This window comes from Vicugna pacos, chromosome 2, assembly GCF_048564905.1.
Source record: "Vicugna pacos chromosome 2, VicPac4, whole genome shotgun sequence".
Lineage (NCBI taxonomy): Eukaryota > Metazoa > Chordata > Mammalia > Artiodactyla > Camelidae > Vicugna > Vicugna pacos.
Genome location: NC_132988.1, coordinates 11,728,007 through 11,749,720, shown reverse-complemented (window position 1 = coordinate 11,749,720; position 21,714 = coordinate 11,728,007). Strand labels below are relative to the sequence as shown.

The window sequence follows — 21,714 nt, the reverse complement described above, 5'->3', positions numbered from 1 at the left end:
ATTAATTGATCAAAAGTTTGTGGATTTATTTCTGGGCTCTCTATTCTGTTCCATTGATCCATGTGTCTGGTTTTGTACCAATGCCATGCTGTTTTGACTACTGTAGCTCTGTAGTATTATTTGAAATCTGAGATGATTATTCCTCCGGCTTCATTCTTTTTCTTCACTAATGCTTTGGCAATTCTGAGTCTTTTGTGATTCCATATAAATTTTAGGATTATTCATATTTATTTATTTTAAATTGCAGTATAATTGGTTTACAATGTTGTGTTAATTTCTGGTGTACAGCATAGTGATTCAGTTATACATATATATGTATATATATTCCTCTTCATGTTCTTATTCATCATAGGCTATTACAAGATATTGAATATAGTTCCTTGTGTTATATGGTAGGAACTTGTGTTTATATGTATATATTTATTGTAGTATAGTCAGTTTACAATGCTGTGTCAATTTCTGGTCTACAGCATAATGTTTCAGTCATACATATACATACATACATTTGTTTTCATATTCTTTTTCATTGTAAGTTACTACAAGATATTGCATATAGTTCCCTGTGCTCTACAAAAGAAACTTGTTTATTTATTTTATGTATAGTAGTTAGTATCTGCAAATCTTGAACTCCCAATTTATCCCTTCCCACCCCCTTTCCTCATAACCAGAAGTTTGTTTTCTACATCTCTGAGTCTGTTTCTGTTTTGTAAATAAGTTCATTTGTTTTGTAAATACGTTTATTCGTAAGACCACCCTATTCTTTATAAATGATCTTCTCCAAGTAACTTTCTTTTCTCCTGTGATACTTTCCTCTTTCTCACCTCTTTGTCCTATTGCTAGATAAAATTTCTATTGCATCCTTATCAGTACAGCTAAAATAGGTGACTCAGAATGTCTTCAGCCCAATGCAGTGCTGGTCACGTGGAGCAGGGTGGCGGAGGGAGAGAGATTAGGCACCTGGTGGGACCTCCCTTCTGTGAAGGGGTGGCGATAGCAGGTTCAGTTTAAATGAGGGCAGAAGTGTCAGGTTCAAAAAGAGCCAGGCAATGTGAGTGATCGAGAGCTTGCCTGGCCTCAGAAATCAGAACTGAAAGAGGCATCAAAAGTTCTGCACTTCCGGGATTCTTGGGGTCAGGGCAGACTGGGTCATTAATGGGGGTGATCGTCTCTGAAAGGAGAGGGACACTGAAACCAGGTTCCACCTTGGGAGACAGAGTGGCTGTGCAGAGATCACTAGGCTAACTGCTTCTTAGTCGCCTCCCAACCCCCACCTCCCGTCCTCTTCTGGATGATAGTCGGTCCTCAGGTGTAGACACTGGCTCCTTAGAGTTGGCAGGAATCATGCCAGGGCTCCTGTCTCCAGTCCCAGTGTTCCCCAGCCCCTCAGCCCCACTGGGTAGACCTTTACATTCCCCTTTAATTAAATCTGCTTTTGCTTGATCACTAGTACTCAAGACAAATGAAAGCTATACAACTTTATTGTGTATCTCATTCTCTAATAATTAGCACTGGAGCATTATTGACTTCTTTTTTTTGGCAAAAATGTGCAGTCTTTAGTTATATTATGGTTACACAGAGTTTTGTGAGCTGGCGTGTGGCCCTAATCACCATTTATAACGTCGCTTCTTTGGGAAAGTGTATTCTGCCTTTCAAACCACAGCCTTCCAAATGCACATTTGGAACACAATCCGTTTGTGAGCTGGGAACTCTCTGTATTGATGTCTGTTGGCCCAGGGCAGCCCTACGACCAAATGACATGTGGTTTAAAGTTCATGTAACAGCCGGTTCATTTAAATACTGTTAGCTGGAGCTCAGGTTTCAGGTTCTCGAATTTCGGGTTAATTTAAAATCGAGGAGGCAGCAGAATTGCAGCGATCAGACAACAGCCTGTATGAGGCTCCTGCTTCCCGTGGAGAGGTGGCCGGTCTCCACTTTTCATAGTTTTCCCTGTGGGTTTTTTAGGACTGAGCCTCTTTGGAGCACGAGCTCTTCAGTTCTGCTGAACAATTGATCTTGAAAAAGAACTCCTTTTAAAGACCAACTATACTTTCAAGCCTGGAAGTTCAGCTAGGGTCATTCTAGTTTATTGAGCGCAGGGGCCCCTCTCAGCAGGAGGGAAAACCACATTTAAATCCTGGATGGGGGTCCTTCCCCTCGCCTCTCCTTGTTTTCCTTTCCCCAGTGTCTCCTCTAGGAAGTCTCACCTTTACTAAGTTAGAAATCAGACAGCCTGTCCCAGGAAAGCCGGTCTCTCCACCGTTCTCACATCGGAAGAGTTAATATTTTTCAAATGCCCACTGTGTGCCAGGCACTGAGCTAAGCAAGCTACATGTGTCCAACATCCTTTAATCCTCAAAATGGCCCCCTCCTTCCTGCCAAAACAGACATGAGCATCTACTGTTTGCAGATGAAGACATATAAGTCAGAAGAGGGTAACTGTTTTATCTAAGAACGCAGGGCTGCAGCACTGCCCCACCAGCCCCTCATCCCTGGGTGGGGTGGGAGGCCCTGTCTTCATGGGGGTGCCCCCAGGAAACCCCGTCCTGGTGTGGAAGTTGTATTTGTCATTTCCCTTTAGGACCAAGGACTTGCCATCAAAATCCCTCCATCTCAGCTTAATTGCCAAGATCGCATGGCACCTCTGTCCCCCAGGAGCCACATTCCCATGGAAGAGAAGTACTAACATTTCTATTTTCTCTTGACTTGAGAGAGTTGTCCTACCTGGGGGCTTGGAACAAGATCAGTTATAGAAGCAATGCCAAGAGGACACAGTTACTATTTTCTGGGGTACAAAGCCTTCCAGTGTGCCTTTCTGGCCTTACTTTTGATGCTCCCCACCGCCATAAGAGCTAAAGCTTTTTACAGTGCCTCCCAACGCCAGGTACTTTCTGTGTATTTCATCCTCGGAACCACCCGATGAGGCAGGAGTACTGTCACTCCCCTCACTTACAATTAAGAACAAATAACGACTTCTGGGCCACCCCCTCTGCTTAGAACCCCCTTTGGCTGTCCTCATTTGGATCTGCGCAAGTCCCACCCCTCACCTCCCATCGAAGGGCCTGGCCAACCTGGTTCTCTCACCAGACTTTCCCAGATCCCGTGTGGGAACACGCCTCTCTCGGCCCCGCGTTCCCAGAACTTTTTTGCTTTTGCCTCTATTCCAGACGCTCTGAGTTCAAGGTGCTGGCCCGTATGTCTGTCACGCACCAATTGCCAAGGCTAGGAGAGCAGAGACCCTTTCATTGGATGATCACATCTTTATTCCATCACTGCGTCTAGCACAATGCCTGGCCTGGAGCCAGATGGGATTGGTGGTGTGGTCGCATTTCCAGGACAGATGTTTTCCCTTAGCCCGTTGCCTGCAGAGTTTCTTTCAGGAAGGAGAGGGAGCTATTGTCACTGTGGCCACAGATTCTCGCCTTCTAACACATTACAGGACCCTTGAGAACTCTGTGCTTCTTTACAAACTTAAAATAAGAGGCCCAAAATGTACCCTTGACATAGCTCCATGCAGTTGGGCCAAGAACGTGCATATGCTATTTCTTGTTTTATGCCGTGGCTCTGTTCTTCAGGACTGGGGCATCCTTCTGGCATCACTTGGAGGATGCTGACATGTGATTGGGAGGAGAACAGCATCAAGGTGAGGCGTGAGTCTGTTCCTTTCTGCTTGTTATTCTATCCCTGTTTCAAAGGAGCATAAGTTTTGGTGTTTAGCCACATAACTGCTGAAAATATGTGGCACGTGTGAGTGCTGGAAAGAGAGCTGCTTTTCTAATTTATTCCATAAATACAGTAATCCCAGCCCATCATATAACAGTTGGAATGGTGGAGAGATGGAAATAAAACACATAGTCACATTATTTTAGAGTATCAGAAAAATGGAGTATCAGCATTTTGGATTGTTTGTTATTGATTTTAGCTTTTTTTTTTGTGAGGGAGGTGGGGAAAGATTTCAGGTATTCTAAGTAACTAAACGGTTATAAACAAAAAACTGGGGGCTGGGCATGTTGTCTAAATATGGCTATTTGAAAATTTTAATATCTTGGCATAAAATGACTTCTGTATGTTTAAGTTTTATAGCCAACACATATGGCTGGATCTCAAAAGAAGGAAAATTTTAGAAGCTATACAACAGTTTTCGGGTAATTTAGGGACTAGTTAGACTTTACCAGTTTAAGGTTTTCCTGAAGACTTCTACCGGAATGGCCGTAGTTTTGGGGATGACCTTAAGAGATCAACTCAAAGGAAGTTTCACGTGGAGAAAGGCATGGGTGATCTCTGCACAGCAAGACTTGAGTCAGGGTCCCACTTCTTTAGAAGTTTTGGGAGATAAAGTCTTTATTGTTTCCCCTTAGTTGCTATTGTGTCCATATCCTAAGAAGATATTTAAGATGTTATTAAGGTGAAATGAGAATGACAAATCTCTTGGGAGTATGTCCTCTGGGTGAAGAGTCAGCCAGGGGAATGGTCAGAGCTGTAACCTGAGCTTGAAAAACTTCATCATTTACTGGACTTGGGGGGGAGGTTAATTATCTTTTCTTTCCAAATAGCCCGAGGAATGGAAAGGGCAGCAGCTGGCGAGGAATAACTCCCAGTAAGAGCAGCTCATACAAGGAAGAAGGGGTTGTGGAGGGTGAAGTTAAATTTGACTTATTTAACACAGGTTGATTCCAAGGCCTCTCGAGGCCACACAGGGAGGGTTGTCCACTGTGCGAGGCACACCCTGACTCAGGAGAAAAGTTAGGGGCAGAGACAGAGATCTGGTGTTCGGGAAAATTCACTCCATAGGATGGCTGACCTTCTCTAGAAGGTCTGTAATGTGAAAAAAGAAGGCAGCCCAGGTGTGTAGTTGATGGTTAAGACAATGGAATGTAGAGGCAAGCAAACTTTCAAGTCTCATTTATAACACAGTCTCTGTGTGATCTTAAGCCTTGGGATCCCCCCTTTTTTTAAATAACAGACTTGAGACATAATTCACATGCTATGCAATTCATCCTTTTGAAGTGTATGATTCAACCGCGCAGCTATCAACACTATATAATTTCAGTACATTTTCATCACCCCAGAGAGAAATACCATATTCAGTAGATGTGTCTCCCCAGTTCTCCCATCCTCTGTCTCCTAGGAAACCACCAGTCTACTTTCTATCTGCACAGATTTGCCTGTTCTGGATGTTTCATATATAATTGGAATTGTACACCATGTGGTCTTTAGTGTCTTGCTTATTTCACTTAGTCTAAGTTTTCAGGGTTTATCCAGTTGTAGCATGTAACAATATTTCACTTCTTTTCATGGCCAAATAATGTTCCATTATACGCTTACACCACATTTTGCTATCCGCTCATCAATTGATGGACTTTTGGGTTGTTTCCACTTTTGGCTCTTATGATTAACACTGCTATGAAAATTCAGATACAAGTGATTTTGTGGATATATGTTCTTAATTCTCCTGAGTACGTACATCAATTAGTAGTACAATTGCTCTGTCATATGGTAACCCTAGGTTTAAGATTTTGAGGAATTGCCAAGCTGTTTTCAAATTAGCAGTACCATTTTGCAATCCCACTAGTGAAGTAGGAAGGTTCTGATTTCTCCGCCTCCTCTGGCTTTTTGGTTCTAGCCATTCTGGTGGGTGTGAAGTGGTAACTCATTGTGATTTCCCTAATGACTAATAATGTCCAACATCTTTTCATGTGATCATTGGCCATTTGTATATCTTCTTTGGAGGAACGTCTAGATCCTTTGCCCATTTTTAAATTGGGTTACCAGTCTTTTTATTGTTAAGTTTTAAGAGTTCTTAGTATATTCTGGATACCAGTCCTTTAGGAGGTATATGATTTGCAAATATTTTCTTCCATCCTGTGGGTTGCCTTTTCATTATTTCGATGGTCTGTTTTGAAGTGCAAATATTTTAAATGTCCCTATTTTTTCTTTTGTTTGGTGCTTCTGGTGTGATAACTAAGAAATCTTTGCCTAATTTCAGGCTGTGAAGATTTACTCCTATGTTTTCTTCTAAGAGTTTCATAGTTTTAGTTCTTACATTTAAGTCTTTGATCCATTTAAAATTAATATTTTTATATAGTGTGAGGTAAAGGTCCAACATTATTTTTTTCCATGCAGATATCCAGTTTTCCAGGTACCATTTGTCAGAAAGACTATGCTTTCCCCCATTGAATTATTGTCTTGGCCCTCTTGCCCAGAATAAATTGACCATAAGTATAATATAGATTGATTTCTGGCCTCTCAGTTCTGTTCTTTTGATCTACAGGTTTATCCTTACCAGTGTCACACTGTCTTCATTGCTGTAACTTTGTATTAAGTTTTTAAGTTGGGAAGTGTGAGTCCTCTGACTTTGGTTTTTTTTTTTTTTTTTTCCCTGTCTTAGCTATTCTTGGTCCCTTGCATTTTCATGAGAGTTTTAGAGTCAGCTTGTCAATTTCTGCAAAAAAGGAAGCTGAAATATTGACAGGAATTGTATTGAATCTGTAGACTTATTCGGAGGAGTATGACCATATTAGCAATATTAAGTCTTCCAATTCATGTATGTGGATGTTTTTTCATGTATTTAGTTCTTTCATTTCTTTCAATGATGTTTTATAATTTTCAGCATACAAATCTTGCCCTTCATCTGTTAAATTGATTCTGAAACATTTTCTTCTTTTTAATTCTATGGTAAATGGAATCATTTTCTTAATTTTATTTTTGGATTGTTCAGTGCTAGAGGATAGAATTACACTAGATTTTTGGATGTTGATCTTGTATTTTATAGCCTTGTGGCTCTCGTTTGTTCTAATAGTTTTTTTAGTGGATTTCTTAGGATTTTCTTAGCTGACAGGATCATGGCATCTGTGAATAGTAGTTGTTCTGTTGCTTCTTGTCTGAGCCGGATTCTTGCGCTCCCCTTCTCGTCTTTACCTTCCCTCCCTTCCCCTTCCCTTCCTTCCCCAGTTTTTTTTTTTTTTCTTTTTGCCTTATTGTGACAGCTAGAACTTTCAGTAATATGTTGAATAAGAGTGCTTAGGGTAGATGTTACTCTTCTTTTCTTGATCCTAATGAGAAAGCATTCAGTTTTTCACTATTAAGTATGAGGTTAACTGTGGGGTCTTTGTAGATGGCTTTATCACATTGAGAAAGTTCCTTTTCATTCCTAGTTTACTGAGTGAGAGTTTTTATCCTGAAAGGGTGTGGAATTTTGTCAAGCACTTTTCTGCGCCTATTGATATGATCATGTGGTTTTAGTCCTTTATTCTATTAATATAATACATTACATTGATTGATTTTTATATGTTAAACCAACTTAGCATTCCTGGGATGAGTCCCACTTGGTCATGGTGTATAATCCTTTTAATAGGCTGCTGGATTGCTGAGGCTTTTCGCATTTATATTCATAAGCATTATTGGCTGGTAGTCTTTTTTCTTGGGATTTCTTTGTCTGATTGTAGCCTCAGGGCAATGTTGGCCTCATAGTATGGGTTGAGAAATGTTCCCCTCTTCTATTTTTTGGATGAATTTGTGAATGACTGATATATACTCTTCTTTAAATGTGTTAACATTATCTAATTTATTGCCATAAAATTGCTCATAGTATTCCCTCATAATCCTTTTTACTTCTACAAGTTGGTGGAAATATCCCTCTTTCATTCCTAACTTTAGTAATGTGAGTCTTCTCTCTTTTTTTTATTTTGGTCAGTCTAGCCAAACTTTTGTCAATTTTGCTGATTTTTTTTAAACAATTAACTTTATTCTCACTATTGTTTTCCTAGTCTCAATTTTATCAATTTCTGCTCTAATCCTGCTGGCTTTGGGTTTAGTTTTTCTTGTTTACCTGTTTTTTAAAGTGGAAATTTAGATTGTTGATTTGAGATCTTTCTTCCTTTTTAAAATAGGCATTTACAGCTATTTCCCCCTGAGCACTGCTTTAACTGCATCATACGTATTTTGGTATATAGACTTTTTGTTTTCATTCAGCTAAATTTCAAACACGCTTAGAAATGTGGTGCTTAATTTTCATATATTTGTAAATTTCCCAAATTTCCTTTTCTTATTTATTTGTGATTTCATCCCATTGTGGTTAAAGAAGATACTTTGCATGATTTGGGCTCTTTTCAATATATTAAGGCTTGTTATATGGCCTAACATATGGTCCATCCTGGAGAACATTCCACATGCACTTGTGGGGTGAATGCAAGGATTTCGAGGCTGATCAAAGAAAGACCCAAGCATGAAATGGCTGTAGTGCACAATGAGCTTCTTGGGTGGTATTTGGACAGGGTTGCATGAGAGGGGAAGTTCCTCACAGCAGAACTTCTAGAGACAGAGGCCACCATCCAAATGGAGGAGAAGGTAAGTGAACTCCCAGGGAAGAAGGGAGTGGAGAGGAGGCTTCTGTGTCAAGGTGATGTCACTCAGCAGTGAGGTGGGGGGTGGTGTCTCTGAGTCAGAGAGCTCTGAGGGGCAGCAGTGCTTTGGGTTCTTTTATACCCTCAGGGTTTATCTTCTCTATGACTTGCTGATATTGGGTACGGTTTTGCAGGGTATGCAAAATAGGCAGACTGTAAATGGCTAAAACGTGCTTACTTTGGATGTATTTAAAGCAATTGTATAGGTAAGAATTTGAGTTTTGTTTTGAGCTAATGGTGGCCAACCTGCGGTGAAAAATAAACAACATAAGAGCCAAAATACAGGGGCCATCTTTGGCCCACTCATAGAAAAATTGGAGAAAAATGTGTATTCTGCTGTTGTTTAATGGAAAGTTCTATAGGTGTCTGTTGATCTAGTTGGCTTATGGTGTTGTTTGAGTCTTCTGTTTGCTTTTATTGCCTACCTGTTTGTTCAGTCCATTGCTGAAAGTAGGTTTTGAAGATTCCATTATTGTTGAGTTGTTTATCCACTTTGTCTCCTCTCCACACAGCCTTCCCACTTTCTCCTTTGCCTGGGTAACTCCTTCTCATACTATAAAAAGTTGCTCAGGATTCATGTTGATGGCCTGGATCTGCTGAGCAGTGGGTAACTTTACTGGTTTGAGTTGATTTGGGTTTAAATTTTATTTTCTAGCCTCACATTACAGGCTGTCTATAAAGGGTGAGAATTTAAAGGAGCTAGACCAGAAAACATGAAGGGGCCATGCTACACTCAGAACCTCTCCCCTTTCCATATCAGCAGTAAGTGAGTGTTATTAAGATCGTTAGAAGTCCAAAACACTGAAAAGATTATTATTATGTCCCCACATCACCCCTATATTTTCATTCTGAAAACAAAAAACCTCACAAACTTATTTTAAAATGTATAAGTAAGAATCTAGCGGTTTAGTTTTCTTTTATGGTAACTATTCTAATGCTTTAAAAAAAATCAAAAATCAAAGATCAAATGCTTTCCCCCCTTTTCCTGTTTTGGGAACTCCTGATTTATTGGCACCCTAAATACAATGTTTTGCCCCTCATAGAATTAAGCCCTCCAGAACCCTCCTGTTACACTGCTGATGGGAATGTAGTTTGGTGCAGCCATTATGGAAAACAGTTTGAAGATTCTTCAAAAGACTAAAAATAGACTTACCGTGTGATCCAGCCATCCCACTCCAGGGCATGTATCTGGGGGGAACTCTAATTCAAAAAGATACCTGCACCCCAGTGCTCATAGCAAGACTATATACAATAGCCAAGAATGGAAGCAACCTAAATGTCCAACAACAGATGACTGGATAAAGAAGTTGTGGTATATATATGTCAGGGAATACTACTCAGCCATAAAAAATAATAAAATGATGCATTTTGCAGCAACATGGGTGGACCTGGAGGTGGTCATTCTAAGTGAAGTAAACCAGAAAGAGAAAGAATAACTTATATCTAGAATCTTAAAAAAAAGAGAGAGACACACACACACACACACACACACACACACACACACACACAAATGAACTTATTTACAAAACAGAAACAGACTCACAGACATAGAAAACAAACATGGTTTCCAGTGGGGAAAGGTGGTGGGAAGGGAGAAATTGGTGGTTCGAGCTGTGCAGATACTAATTGCAGATACTAACTACTACATATAAAAGAGGTAAACAACAAGTTTCTTCTGTATAGCACAGGGAACTATTCAATATCTTATCGTAACCTACAATGAAAAAGAATATGAAATAGAATCTATGCATATATATGGATGATAGAAATATTATACTGTACCCCTGAAATTGACACAACATTGTAAACTGACTCTGCTTCAACAAAAATAAAGAAATAAATAAGAAAAGAATTATCTTTTGATGAGAAAATAGAGAATGAAGACTGGAGAGTGCTGTTAGATAAAATGGATCCTGTGAATTTCAGAGCGCATAGACAGAACCTTTGAACAGTGGGTAGCTTTGAGAAATATTGCCCCAAAAGTCTTATAAAATGTGTCCTCGTACCACAACTCATTTCTCAAGTTATTTAGGAAAGGGAAGAAGAATTACATGTGTAATAGACGTGTAGTTTTTGTATCTTTGAACTTTTCCTTTTAGGCTGATCTCCTATTTGGGGACATTTTAGCCATTTATTAACAGGTCATGAATCATCAGGAAACTCAGAAATCCCATGTTTTCTGATTGCTTGCTTTTTTCCCCCAACAATGGATAAACATTCATGTTTTCATCTGCCTACCAAATACATTTGATAGGTGAAAAAGTCATTAAGAATACAGTTATGATTATCTCAAAAATAAATGAGCCATATATATACTTGAATCATTACGCATCTACCACAGTGTAGTGTCTCGCACATAGTAACACAGACAATAATAGTTCTCACATGACTGAAATCTAAAAGTTGAACCAAGTGAGTGTTTCTGACACTTTGTATGTCTTGTTGAGCTGGAGGACATAGCCATATTTCCAATGTTTTTGTGCAGTGTACTTTTGTAACTTGTTTCATTTGCATTTTTGTCTTAACCCATGTTGCTGTTTGTTAAACAGTTTTTTTTTTTTTACAATGAACACTCAGGCCAGAAAAAAAAGAATGCAGTTATGATTATTTCAAAAATAAACGAGTCATATATATATATACTTGAATCATCATGCAAAAGAAAATAATAAAACAAAGTGAAAAATCAACCCCAAACCTACCCGCTCTGCCCTGGCATGTATCATTGGCTCATAGCTTCATCAAGGATGGGAACAAGGGGTGGATGGGGATGATGGAAGCTCCATAGAGAGGCATATATGGCAGGAGGCAGACACTAGAGTGTTACTTCTTCTACTTCCTCAGAACATGTCTGGCACTAACTACCTCTCCAGAGCTGGAGATTTCGCATCCCTTAATATGGGCAGGTGGCTTTTGCTTTGATTGGAGAGGGAGCATTCAGACAGATCAATTTCTTCCAAATTGTTTCTTTCCACGAGTTTTGGTTGTGTTGTACTTGCTTCCTATTTCTGATTCCTAAATCCTTGGTTTACTGTTTCTTTTGTCTTTTATCTTCTCTTTCTTTCTTTCTTTTTTTTTTTTTTCCTTTTCTAGGGTCTCTAGTTCCCTGTTTCAAATGTTTGAAATGAGTAATGGCCTTGGTATGTGAACATCCCTCTTCTGGTCCATGGGTGCCCTGTAGGAAGAGGGCTTTCCCATGAGTTTGTGGAATCAGATGAGAAGCAGAGTTGAGAGGGGAATAAAAGGGATCACCGAAATCCCGGAGCTCAGGGAGGCAGTGGGCTGTATTGACTTTTGGTGCCAGAAGACCTTGAGGGGCTGTAGAGAGATCATGGCTGTGTGTTCAGGAAACTTTCAAATGAAATCAACAAAATGCCACCAGGTATAGGCTTCACACGAACACCACTAAAATTTTCAGACTGATGGGGACACTGCGTTGCTCTCCCATATTACCTGTCCTGATATTTCATGCAGCTTCTCACCTGTCAATATGCAATTATCATCGTGGTTACTTATGTTCTTTCACCCTCTCATGTAATCGCCAAAAGAACAAGGACTAACTTCTGTGTCCCCAGCACTTGGACAGGGCCAGGCACCTAGCAGATGCCCAGTAAATGTTTGCTGAGTAGATGAGTGCCACTCTGTTTCTACATCCCTCGCGGACTGAATAGAAGACAGGATTTGTTGCCTGAAAGGCCTTGCTTTCAGCTCTGGCTCTGCCTCATATTAGCCACGCCACCTAACCCCTCTGAGCCTTACTTTACTCCTGTGTTTACTAGAGTTTTTCTGGAGGCTCCTAAAACAAAACAATGAAGCGTCTGGATGGACATTTTATGGATGGATGCCCTTCTCCTCTCAATGCTGGTTATTTTCATCCTCCCCTTCCTATCCCCCGCTTCCCCATGGCTACTCTTCAAATCATGGCTCTCTTGATCGGAAGGTTACAGTGTAAGTGGGGAAAGAATGAACATTTTTTACAACGGTGATTCCTTTTCATTATAAAACTCTGCAGAAATGAGAAAGCACAACCGTCAGGCTCGTGAACCTTAGGTTTTTAGACTAGCGTTGCCCCAGAGCTGCCGCTGGATTGCTGAGAAGGGACAAAAGCAGGAACGCCCTCTGCAGAGCCCTCAAATCTCTGCCTTCCTGCAGGCTCCGCAGGGGTAGGGTCTGTGTGAGATGTGAGGCACCAGGCAGAGCTGGCGGAGGGGGGAGACGCTTTCTGAATCACTTAGGAAACAGACACTTCAAACTGTGGGGAGGTGACAGCTCCCTTCCCAGTTCCTCCCACGGAGAAGACAAGACAGAAGACGAGGAGTTGGTAAAACAGGATGTCAAGTTTATATACAAGAATATAATGTTTATCTGAAATATTTACAGTGTTGGTTAAAGCAATATTTGTACAACTTTTTCAGGTCAACTACTATATATATTACAGGGAAGCTACACTGGTTTAATTTGCAAAATTAAGGAAAAAGTGTTTTAAACAAAGCTTAAAGTACTCAGGTCAATGATAACATTTGTCTGTGTCGCTCTTTATTTGAAGAACTCATGCTACGGTGGTTAATGTGGTTTTTATAAATGGAAATACTCTACCTGGAATAGCGATATGTACTGCAGTTGTCAGTTCCCGACAGGGATGTAAAATGCCAAGTGAGCTGTTACAAGACGTAGGCGCTGAGTATCAGGCTGAAGCCAAGAGAGATGTTGAGATAACAGCCAGCTTTATCTCAACCGGGTTTTGGACCCACGACAGTTGGAGCCACAGAGCAAAGCGGAGCTCTCTGCACGTTCCGGCAGCCTCCTTGGAAAGTGAAAATCGGCTGACCCCACCCAAACCAACCAACAAAGTCAAACCCAAGGCCCAGCTGCACCTAGGCGAAGCTAGTTTTGACATGAGCTATTTTAAAACATCGTAGAAATAGCCGTGATTTTATTAGTTGGAATATTTCTACATGATTTGGGTGGGTTTTTTTCCTTTATGTGAAAACAGCTCTCCATTGCTGACGCCTCTGAGGGCCTTACAACTCAGGACATGCCAGGGGTGCAAACGTGCAAAGGGCAGGGGGGCAGCTCCAGGCTGGGGCCCGAGCTGCAGGGACTGTGCCTGGGAAACGGGCGCTGAGGTCCCGGAGGAGACGGGGTAGGGCGGGCGGAGCCGGGCTGCGCGGGGGCCTAGCACTGCAGCTTGCGGATGCTGCGGGAGATGCGCTTGAACTCTCTCTGCCCCTTCTGCCACCGCTTCACCGAGGTGATGACCAGCTCCCCGCCCAGTTTCTGTCCCATGACCAGATAGGGCGCGTTGATGTCGTTCATCTCCTCGCAGGTGCACTGCAAGCTGTCCTTGAGCCACAGCACCGATTTCTTCAGGTCCCTTTCGGACACACCATTCAGCTTGTAGATGGTCTTGCTCTTGGTCTCCAGGATGATTTTGGTGTCTCTGTTGATGTAGGTGATCTCCTTCACTTTTATTTTCAGTGCTATGAAGACAAGAGGGGACAGAATTACAGTTATAATGAGGGAACACATCCCGCTGCATGTTTGTGGGACTCGGCTTGGGGCAGGGAAAAGAGCCCCCCCCCGCCCCCGGCCCTGGGCTAATGAGACTGTCAGGGGCTGCAGGTAGGGGGTTGGGAGCCCAGGGCAGCAGGTGGCTCCAGTTCTAAAGCCTCAAAGTCTCTGCCAGGCACTTTGTTTCAAACCCGCCATCTTTTAAAGATTTTGCGGGACTCAGCTGACTTTTTCCCCCCTCGCCCTTGTGTTCCTGTGTTTGTACGTAGGCTGCATGTGGTTTGTGCTCTCCTCCACAAACGACTTCCCCTGTTGGAAACTTCAGCATGAAAAAGAAATGCCTGACTCTTAGGTGAAACACGATCCTTCTGTGGCTGTAAACTTTAAACTCAATTTATATTGTCGGAGAGGTTTTTGGACAAACCTGTAAGAGAATTATATCACACAATCATTGTTTTCTAAAGAACAGACTACAGGGACGGAGCACTGATCTTACAGCTGCATTTGATTTGGTAAAGTAACTAGGAGGAAAAAATATCCAAGACTTTTTAAGAGCACAACATGTTTAGCTGTAAAAGTGTTTTTCTGAAGACCTCATCCTCAGATACTATCATTTGCCCGTCCAAGGCCAAGGCGTTTACAGCTCATATATGTCCTGTTTCCAAAAGGGGTATGTAGGCTCATTAGAATGCTAAGACCAAAAGTAAGTGGTTTACTATAAAAGACACATTTTATGGTCATGAACAGTATGCTTTGGGAAAGAAAACCCTCCAAACATACATGCTGGAATTAAATTTCAAGACTCCATGAAGGCAGGGAAAGGATCGAATTTTAAGGTTCAAAGGAATCATTCAATTAAAATCTCTTGTTGATATATGAAGCGTCTGAAACCCAGAGAAGTTTAGTGACTCACAGGAGGTCACCAAGTTAGGTTGTGTCCTGGCTGAGTCTAGTTCTCAGAACTCTGCTCCCCAGATTTCCTCCACTAACTTCTGTGGTCTCTGAAGGCAGAGTATCAGATTTCTTGTCCTGGTTGGCGCATTAACACACGCAACTGTAATGTGTCCTAAGACCCTTGGTGACATTAACAGTTGTTCCCTATAGATGCAATGCAGGTGTGACTTCCTGATGGATGGAGTTTAATGCATTGTTTAAATTAGTAACAGAGGAAGAGGGTTTTGTGCAGGTATCACTGCTCTGGGGATTTCTTTTTTTTTTTTCTATTTCAGAAAGAGAATCTGACTAAGCATGGCTTTTCCAGTCCAGCAGGCAATGACTGATGCTCAACCAGGTAAATCAAGGATGCTGTGACTTGGCCAGCCATTATTTTATCTGATATGCATCTGAGCTGCAGTACCGAGTTCTCTGAGTTCATCATGAGATAAGTCCCATGGAAATATCACATGTTCCTACAGCCTCTGCCTAAGGGCTGGGAATGGGGAAGATATACGTTGGGAGAAGTGATTATAAGGCTACCTGGGAGGCTCGCCTATAGCCTGCGTGAAATTTCACCTGGTCAAATGAGGCATTCTTGAACTCCAGACATGAGAAAAATCACCCCTTTTAACCAGGGGGGAGGATTTCGGGAGAAGATGAGTGCATCTTCCCCTACCTATGGAATAACCAACTTTGTAAAAGCTTATTATGGGAAAACGTCAGACATTTCCTCCCTGGGTTTTCAGCTGGGACCAAATAGGGAGAATCAAAGCGCCCAGATAGCTTCCTGCGCGGGAAGATGTGAACGCGGATGCAGGATGCGGCAGGAGGCGGAGGTGATGCTACTACCTGCTCCAACAGAAGGTTACCTACATGGGCTGGTAGTTTGGGCTATTCTTTCTTCGCCAGTACTTTTATCACTAGAATAAGGAGGTGTTCCACATCCTCCCTGTACTTCAGAAGTGCACGGAGGAAGGGTGTCACGCTTTTGTGGGTGATTCAAGTTAAATGCATCAGATTTCTACTTTTGTTCCTACTACCTTTTTATGACTCCTCCAAAGTACAGAGGCGATGTGGGAAACCGCTTATAAATCCTATGTGATGCACCCCCTCCAATTTAGGTTTATTATCCCCTTTGGGACAAAATGAATGTGGAGAACTAGAACACAAAGCTTGTGAGGTATCTGCATGTGTGATACCTTAAATGTAACGACTTCTATGTCGTTTTGAAAGGCTTTCTCCTCTAAGGAGAGACGGCATGAGGACACACACTCACACACTTTTTTTTTTTTTTTTTTTGGCCCAGGTCATGATATAGCATCCTTAGGAAGGAGATCTTCTGTAAGGAAAGCCACAAAGCCAGTAGGTAGTGTATGTGTGTGAGTGTGTGTGTGTGTGTGTGTATGCGCGTGCCCTAATTTCAGCTGTTTTGGAGCCCCATGATATAACCAACTTTTTCATGGAAGCCAGGAGAGAGATCTGTATTAAATCTACTGCAAAGACCATAAGCTGCTTAAAGGAAATGATATTTTATATACATTTTACTAAAATTATATATATTGTTTTACCCTCAATAAAATCTTGTAGCATGGAAGCTAAGCACTGGGTTTGGAAAGGCTCTGGAGATTTGGGATTGCTGCTGCCAATGTTTCTGGTCCTTCCCTACTTTGAGAGCTGTATGTTTTTGAATGTAGGCACATGAAACCCTATGATCCAGCTGTGGCTCTTGCTGAGGGGAAGGACTGGCTGGGACTTAGAGCTGCCTCCTTCCTTCTTCCCTTCCTCAGCAGGATGAAGCTTCCCCTACGGCAATGGCTACCCCGGACCAGCTAAGGTTAACCCAGGACACCTCCTGGCAGAGACCTGGGGTTGTAAGGATGGGAACGGGTTGTTCCCAGAGTTTTAGGGACCTGGCCAGGTCTGAGACCTCTGGGGCTCGGAACCTGGAAGGCGAGTGGTTGCTCTCAGACTCTAGAACTTAGTCGAGAATGTGGAAATGCTCATATAAATTAGAGTCTGTTAGTGTTTGATAGAACAGGGACCATCTCTGTTCACCAATAAGGTCAACCTTCTGCCTGAATAAACACTTTTAAAGGGCACCAACCTCTCAAACACACCAAAAAGTGCCTACTCTTGGAATGGGATGGAAACAAGAGTGTTGCAGGAGTCTGGTGAAGTTCCTGACCACCCCAACTTGGAATTTAATGCTGATCCTGTGTCTAGCTGGCCCCTCCCCTCGGAGGCCTGAGGACGGCAGAAAAGGTGCTGCTAGAGCTCCGGGTGGACAGTCTCTAACCCTCTTTCTCTTATAGTACTGACTTATACTCCACAGAACTGGGTCACATATCACACACATTATTTACTGTCCCAAAGCACCATGTCATCACAGCACCTTTCACGTATTTTGCCAAAAGTAAATTGCTAGCTTTATTTTTTCTTCTTTTTAAATGTAAGAACACTCTCCCCGCCAAATTACTAACCAGTACCTTGGATATATACACTGATGGTAGAACACAGAGACGCAAAGCCTCATGAGTTATGAATAAAGTGAAAAGATTTCTGTTTGGCACTGTAGTAAATTTTTATTTTTGGTCAACTTAATGCCTGGAATCTGTTTGTCTGGGGTTAATATTTACATGTTTTCTTCCCTAGTACATATGTTAAGTGACTTAAAGAGAACACGGTCCAGGATTATGCCTGTTGGCAAGAAAAAGCCAAAGTGAAATGAAGAAGGTGCCATTGAAAATTCATAATTTGAACCATTCTCATTACCTGATCATTGCTGAACAGGAGCAATGAGTGTCACCTAAAAAGATACAACTCAGTTAGGGAGGAAACCAGCAAGTTAGATGATTTTAGGAGAGATAAGCCGTGATGATATTTTTAGCCTTTATGTAGTCACATCTTAATGAATTGTACCGTTAGGTTGTGCTGCGAAATAAACCTTCTGAATGTGAGCTGTTTTGTTGGTGGTGGTGTGTTACTTACCAAAATCATTTTTACAAAGAGTTTCCATTATGTCGTTGTCATCCTCGTTTTTATTTTTGCAGGCGTCGCATACCTTTGGAGCTAGAAACGTGACAAATTAGTAAGTTTCCTTAAAGGGGAACAGCAGGTGGCATTTGTAAACAACTCACAGGGGCTCATCCAGGCAAGAGCAGCAATTGTCCTTCCTGTAAGACCCCAGCTTCTGGCTCCTTTACAAAAGAAGGAACACCCATTCCTAAGAAAGTCTCCCATGTCTCCCATTTTTTGATGGGTAAAGCTGCTCACATGCTGTGCTTAATATATGATGAATCCCCAGGCAAAGGGCGCTGTATAGCTACAGGTAACTGGGCCAGGCTGCAGCTTTGAGCTCTTCCTCCCAGTCCGGGGACAAACTCAAGTCTCTGCAAAAGTAGGTCCCAAAGCCTCTTTGAGGAGAAAGCTCTAAAAGACCCTTGAGGGATTTTGGAAAACGAGCAGCCACAAACTCCGGCCAAAGGATCGTCTTTCTCAGCTGCAGGCCACCAGGGCCGCCTGGCCTCTGCTGGGCTCTCAGCTGAGCTCTGTTTCTCGGGGGAGTCATTTCAAGATATTTTCAACTCGGGGACATGGAGAGGTGGCTGGCATAAGGATCACATCTGGGCTCTTTCCACCTGGAAGCACACCTCGCTAACCACTACAACCTGCTCTCACTGGTGCCATCACCTCGTGCTTTCTGCCAAGTTTGTGCTTGAGTTAAGCGGCCTTTCTTTCATTGTTAGCTTCCTCCCTGCTGCTGGTTCTTCTTGCCTCTCTTTGCCTGTTTCAGACTCTCAGAAATAAACAAAACAACAACAAAACCCAAACAAACAGAAAACTCAAAGCTTTTCCTGAAGCCAACGAAAGTTAATTGTCTCTGGGGTCTAACCGAACCTAGGAATGTGAGCAATTATCAGAGAGCCTGCTAAAGGCTCTTTTAGAAGAGTCTGATTTCTTGGGAAAAAGGAAAAGCAGAAAATATTCATTTTCTCCCATTTATAATGTACTTAGGCTGTCTCTAACATTTAGGTGAAATTCGATTTTCCTTAATATGAAATTGAATTTTCACAGGAAAACAAACTATGTGACTCATTATAGAAGTTATTTATCAAATTAGAGAAAGTGCAGAGCGGATTTTGAAGAACATGAACTTTTATTTTGAAGGGGAAACGGCTTTTTGGAGAAATATAGTGTATCATGCTTGGTGCTGATAGTGAAAAATAAAAACAAAAGCAACACACATAAAACTGCCCTCAACTCCCCTCTCTCAAACAAAATGAAACTTTTCCAATTAGGAGCTCTAGGAATGTATATAAAATGTTACTAACCTGTATTGGTTGGTCTGTGGTATATGTTGGACAAATGTTTGAAATATGCCAAACATTTGCAATAAATTAGAAATCTAGCCAATAAGATGATTGCATACTCGCGGTGCCTGCCAGGAAAGATTGCTGAGCAACTATGCATTTTCTTTAACTAATGATGGCTGTAGGAAAACAATTAGAGATTGAAAGAGAGATGCTCCTGGAGCCCTGAAGGGGATTAGGAAGCCCCCTTTCCATTGGGTGAGGGGGGGATGTAAATCAGTTCAGACACAATGTATATGTTTTCCTTTCAGGAAGAATATCAAGAGCCCATGAGGTTTTCATTGCTTTGATGGTTTTTGTGCAGGAACTCCCCCTCTGTTTTCTAAAAAACTTGGGAAACTCTCTTTTGCACGATTTTCTCCAGTTAATTAAAACCACTCCTACGATAAAAGCTGATCAGTGATAGAAAAGTGATTCCTGGAGATTCCCTTTGTGCCCTCTTTCTTGGGCACCTGAGCAGTTACATACAATCAAAGCTCAATTTTCAACACGCATGAGCCAGTCTGGGTTTTTATTTTCAAAGCTGAAATCGGCAAAGAGCAGAATGCCTTAGAACACCATCTGAGCATTTTGGCTATCCTGCCTGTAGGGAATGTTCCTGCGCCTAGCATCCTGCCCAGTGGTAAGAACGTGCTGCCTGAGGCTCAGGCCAGGATGCTCTGGCCAGGGTGCTCACCGCCAACTCCTCCACGCAGGACTCTTTCCAGCACTCTCCACTGTGGCCCCCATGCTAGCAGCTTTAAAAAATAATTGTACATGTATCTACAAGGGAAAGACCTCTTTTAGTTCTACGTTTTTCTCTGCCCCTCCCTTTTAAAAACTGTCCCTAAGAAAGAGCAACGGGTATAACTCGGTAAGGGAATGAGAGGCTTGGGTGTGTGTTGCAGAGGGGAGGAGGGTAATCTCAAATTTGTCACGATAACACACCAGGGCAAGGAGAGCGTCTGCCCCGCCCGGGACTAGCACCCCAGGCGGGAAAGCTTTGGGATGTGGGGCGGGCGGGGGCCGTGAGAACACCCCGAGAAGCCTTAGCGGAGCTGGCCGGGGAGGGGCGAGGATATGGAGGAGGGCTTACCTTCCTCGGTGGCCGGCAGGAGGTGATCGCTGCTAGCGAGGGGGATGCAGAGGTCGTTGTCCTGGGGGAAACGGTCGCACTCGAGCATGTCGGGCCAGGGGAAGCCGAAGGCGGACATGACTGGAGCGCAGCGGTCCTTCACCTGCACGCAGAGCGAGTGGCACGGCTGGATGGTTTCGTCCAGGTCATCGAGGCAGACGGGGGCGAAGAGCGAGCACAGGAACTTCTTGGTGTCCGGGTGGCACTGCTTCATGACCAGCGGGATCCAGGCGCCCGCCTGCTCCAGCACCTCCTTCATGGTCTCGTGGCCCAGCAGGTTGGGCAGCCGCATGTTCTGGTACTCTATGCCGTGGCACAGCTGCAGGTTGGCCGGGATGGGCTTGCAGTTGCTGCGCTTGTACGAGAAGTCGGACTGGCCGAAGAAGAGCCCGCGCGCGGAGCCCAGGCAGCAGTGCGAGGCGAGGACCAGCAGCAGCAGCGAGCCGGGGCCCTGCGGCATCGTGGGCGCGCGACCCCCGGGGGGCGGAGGGAGCCGAGCCGGGGAAGCACGAGGCGGCCGGGGCCCGAGCTCGTCCCGGACCCGCTCGCTGCGCTGGAAAGCGGGCGGCGGGACGGCGGGAGCGCCGAGACGCCTGGCGCGGGGAGGACGACGCGGGCGAGGCGCTCTGCGCTAGACTCCGCGCTACAAGCCCGCGCGCAGCTCCGGGGGGCTCCGACCCGGGGGAGCAGAGTGAGCCGCTGCTGGGGCCCAGCCAGAGTTTTCTTGGCCTTTTTTATGCAAATCCGGAGGTGGGGAGGGGAGCAAGGGAGGAGCCAGTGGAGAGTAATCCGAGGAGGGTTGGTCACTAGCCTCTTGATCTGGTTTTGCGTTGAGAATGCCCCTCACGCACTCCCTGGAAAGAAATTCTGGCTGCGTCCCCAGGCCCCCCCATGCCCCCTCCCTCGACCGCCGCCCCCGATGCTGCCGGGCTCGCGCTCTAGGACTCTGTAAACAACGAACAGACAAGCCTGGCAGCTGCTCCCCAACAACGAGCGGGCTGCGAGAGACAGGGGGACACGGGGGGCGCGATGAGCGGCCTTGTCGCCAGGTCCGGGCGGGAACGCGCTCCGCCCCCGGGAGGCCCGGGTCGGGGTTGGTTTGACTCCAGCCTTCAGTCTCTGCTTGGGCCCCGGGCTGCGGGGCAGAACAGCGGTCCCGGGAGCCGCGAGCCAGCAGCCGGTCGGCTCTTTGTGCCCTTGGCTCGCGCCCCGGACCTGCCAGCCCGAGGCGGTCTCGGCGAGGTTGGATGGTTTCCTCTCGCATCCCCGGCCACAGTTCCCAGCCTGGTCCTTCCCGTACGGCGTGCTCCCGCCCGCTCTTTTAAAAATCAGAATTTCTATAAATAGGGTCGTATGAGTAAAACTTTTGCATGAAAAATGAACTATC

The 21,714-nt window shown here is 43.8% G+C and overlaps 1 protein-coding gene across 1 annotated transcript; it reads right to left on the bottom strand.

Moving 5' to 3' along the window:
- Nucleotides 1-12,714: 12,714 nt before the first annotated feature.
- SFRP2 (secreted frizzled related protein 2) lies at nucleotides 12,715-21,156 on the bottom strand. The gene is made up of 3 exons (XM_006213172.3): nucleotides 20,289-21,156; nucleotides 17,832-17,912; nucleotides 12,715-13,876 (listed from the first exon to the last, which is right to left on the bottom strand). Exons 1-3 carry the CDS (start codon nucleotides 20,785-20,787, stop codon nucleotides 13,572-13,574), a joined length of 885 nt encoding a protein of 294 aa, XP_006213234.2. The 5' UTR covers nucleotides 20,788-21,156; the 3' UTR covers nucleotides 12,715-13,571.
- Between the last annotated feature and the right edge of the window lie 558 nt (nucleotides 21,157-21,714).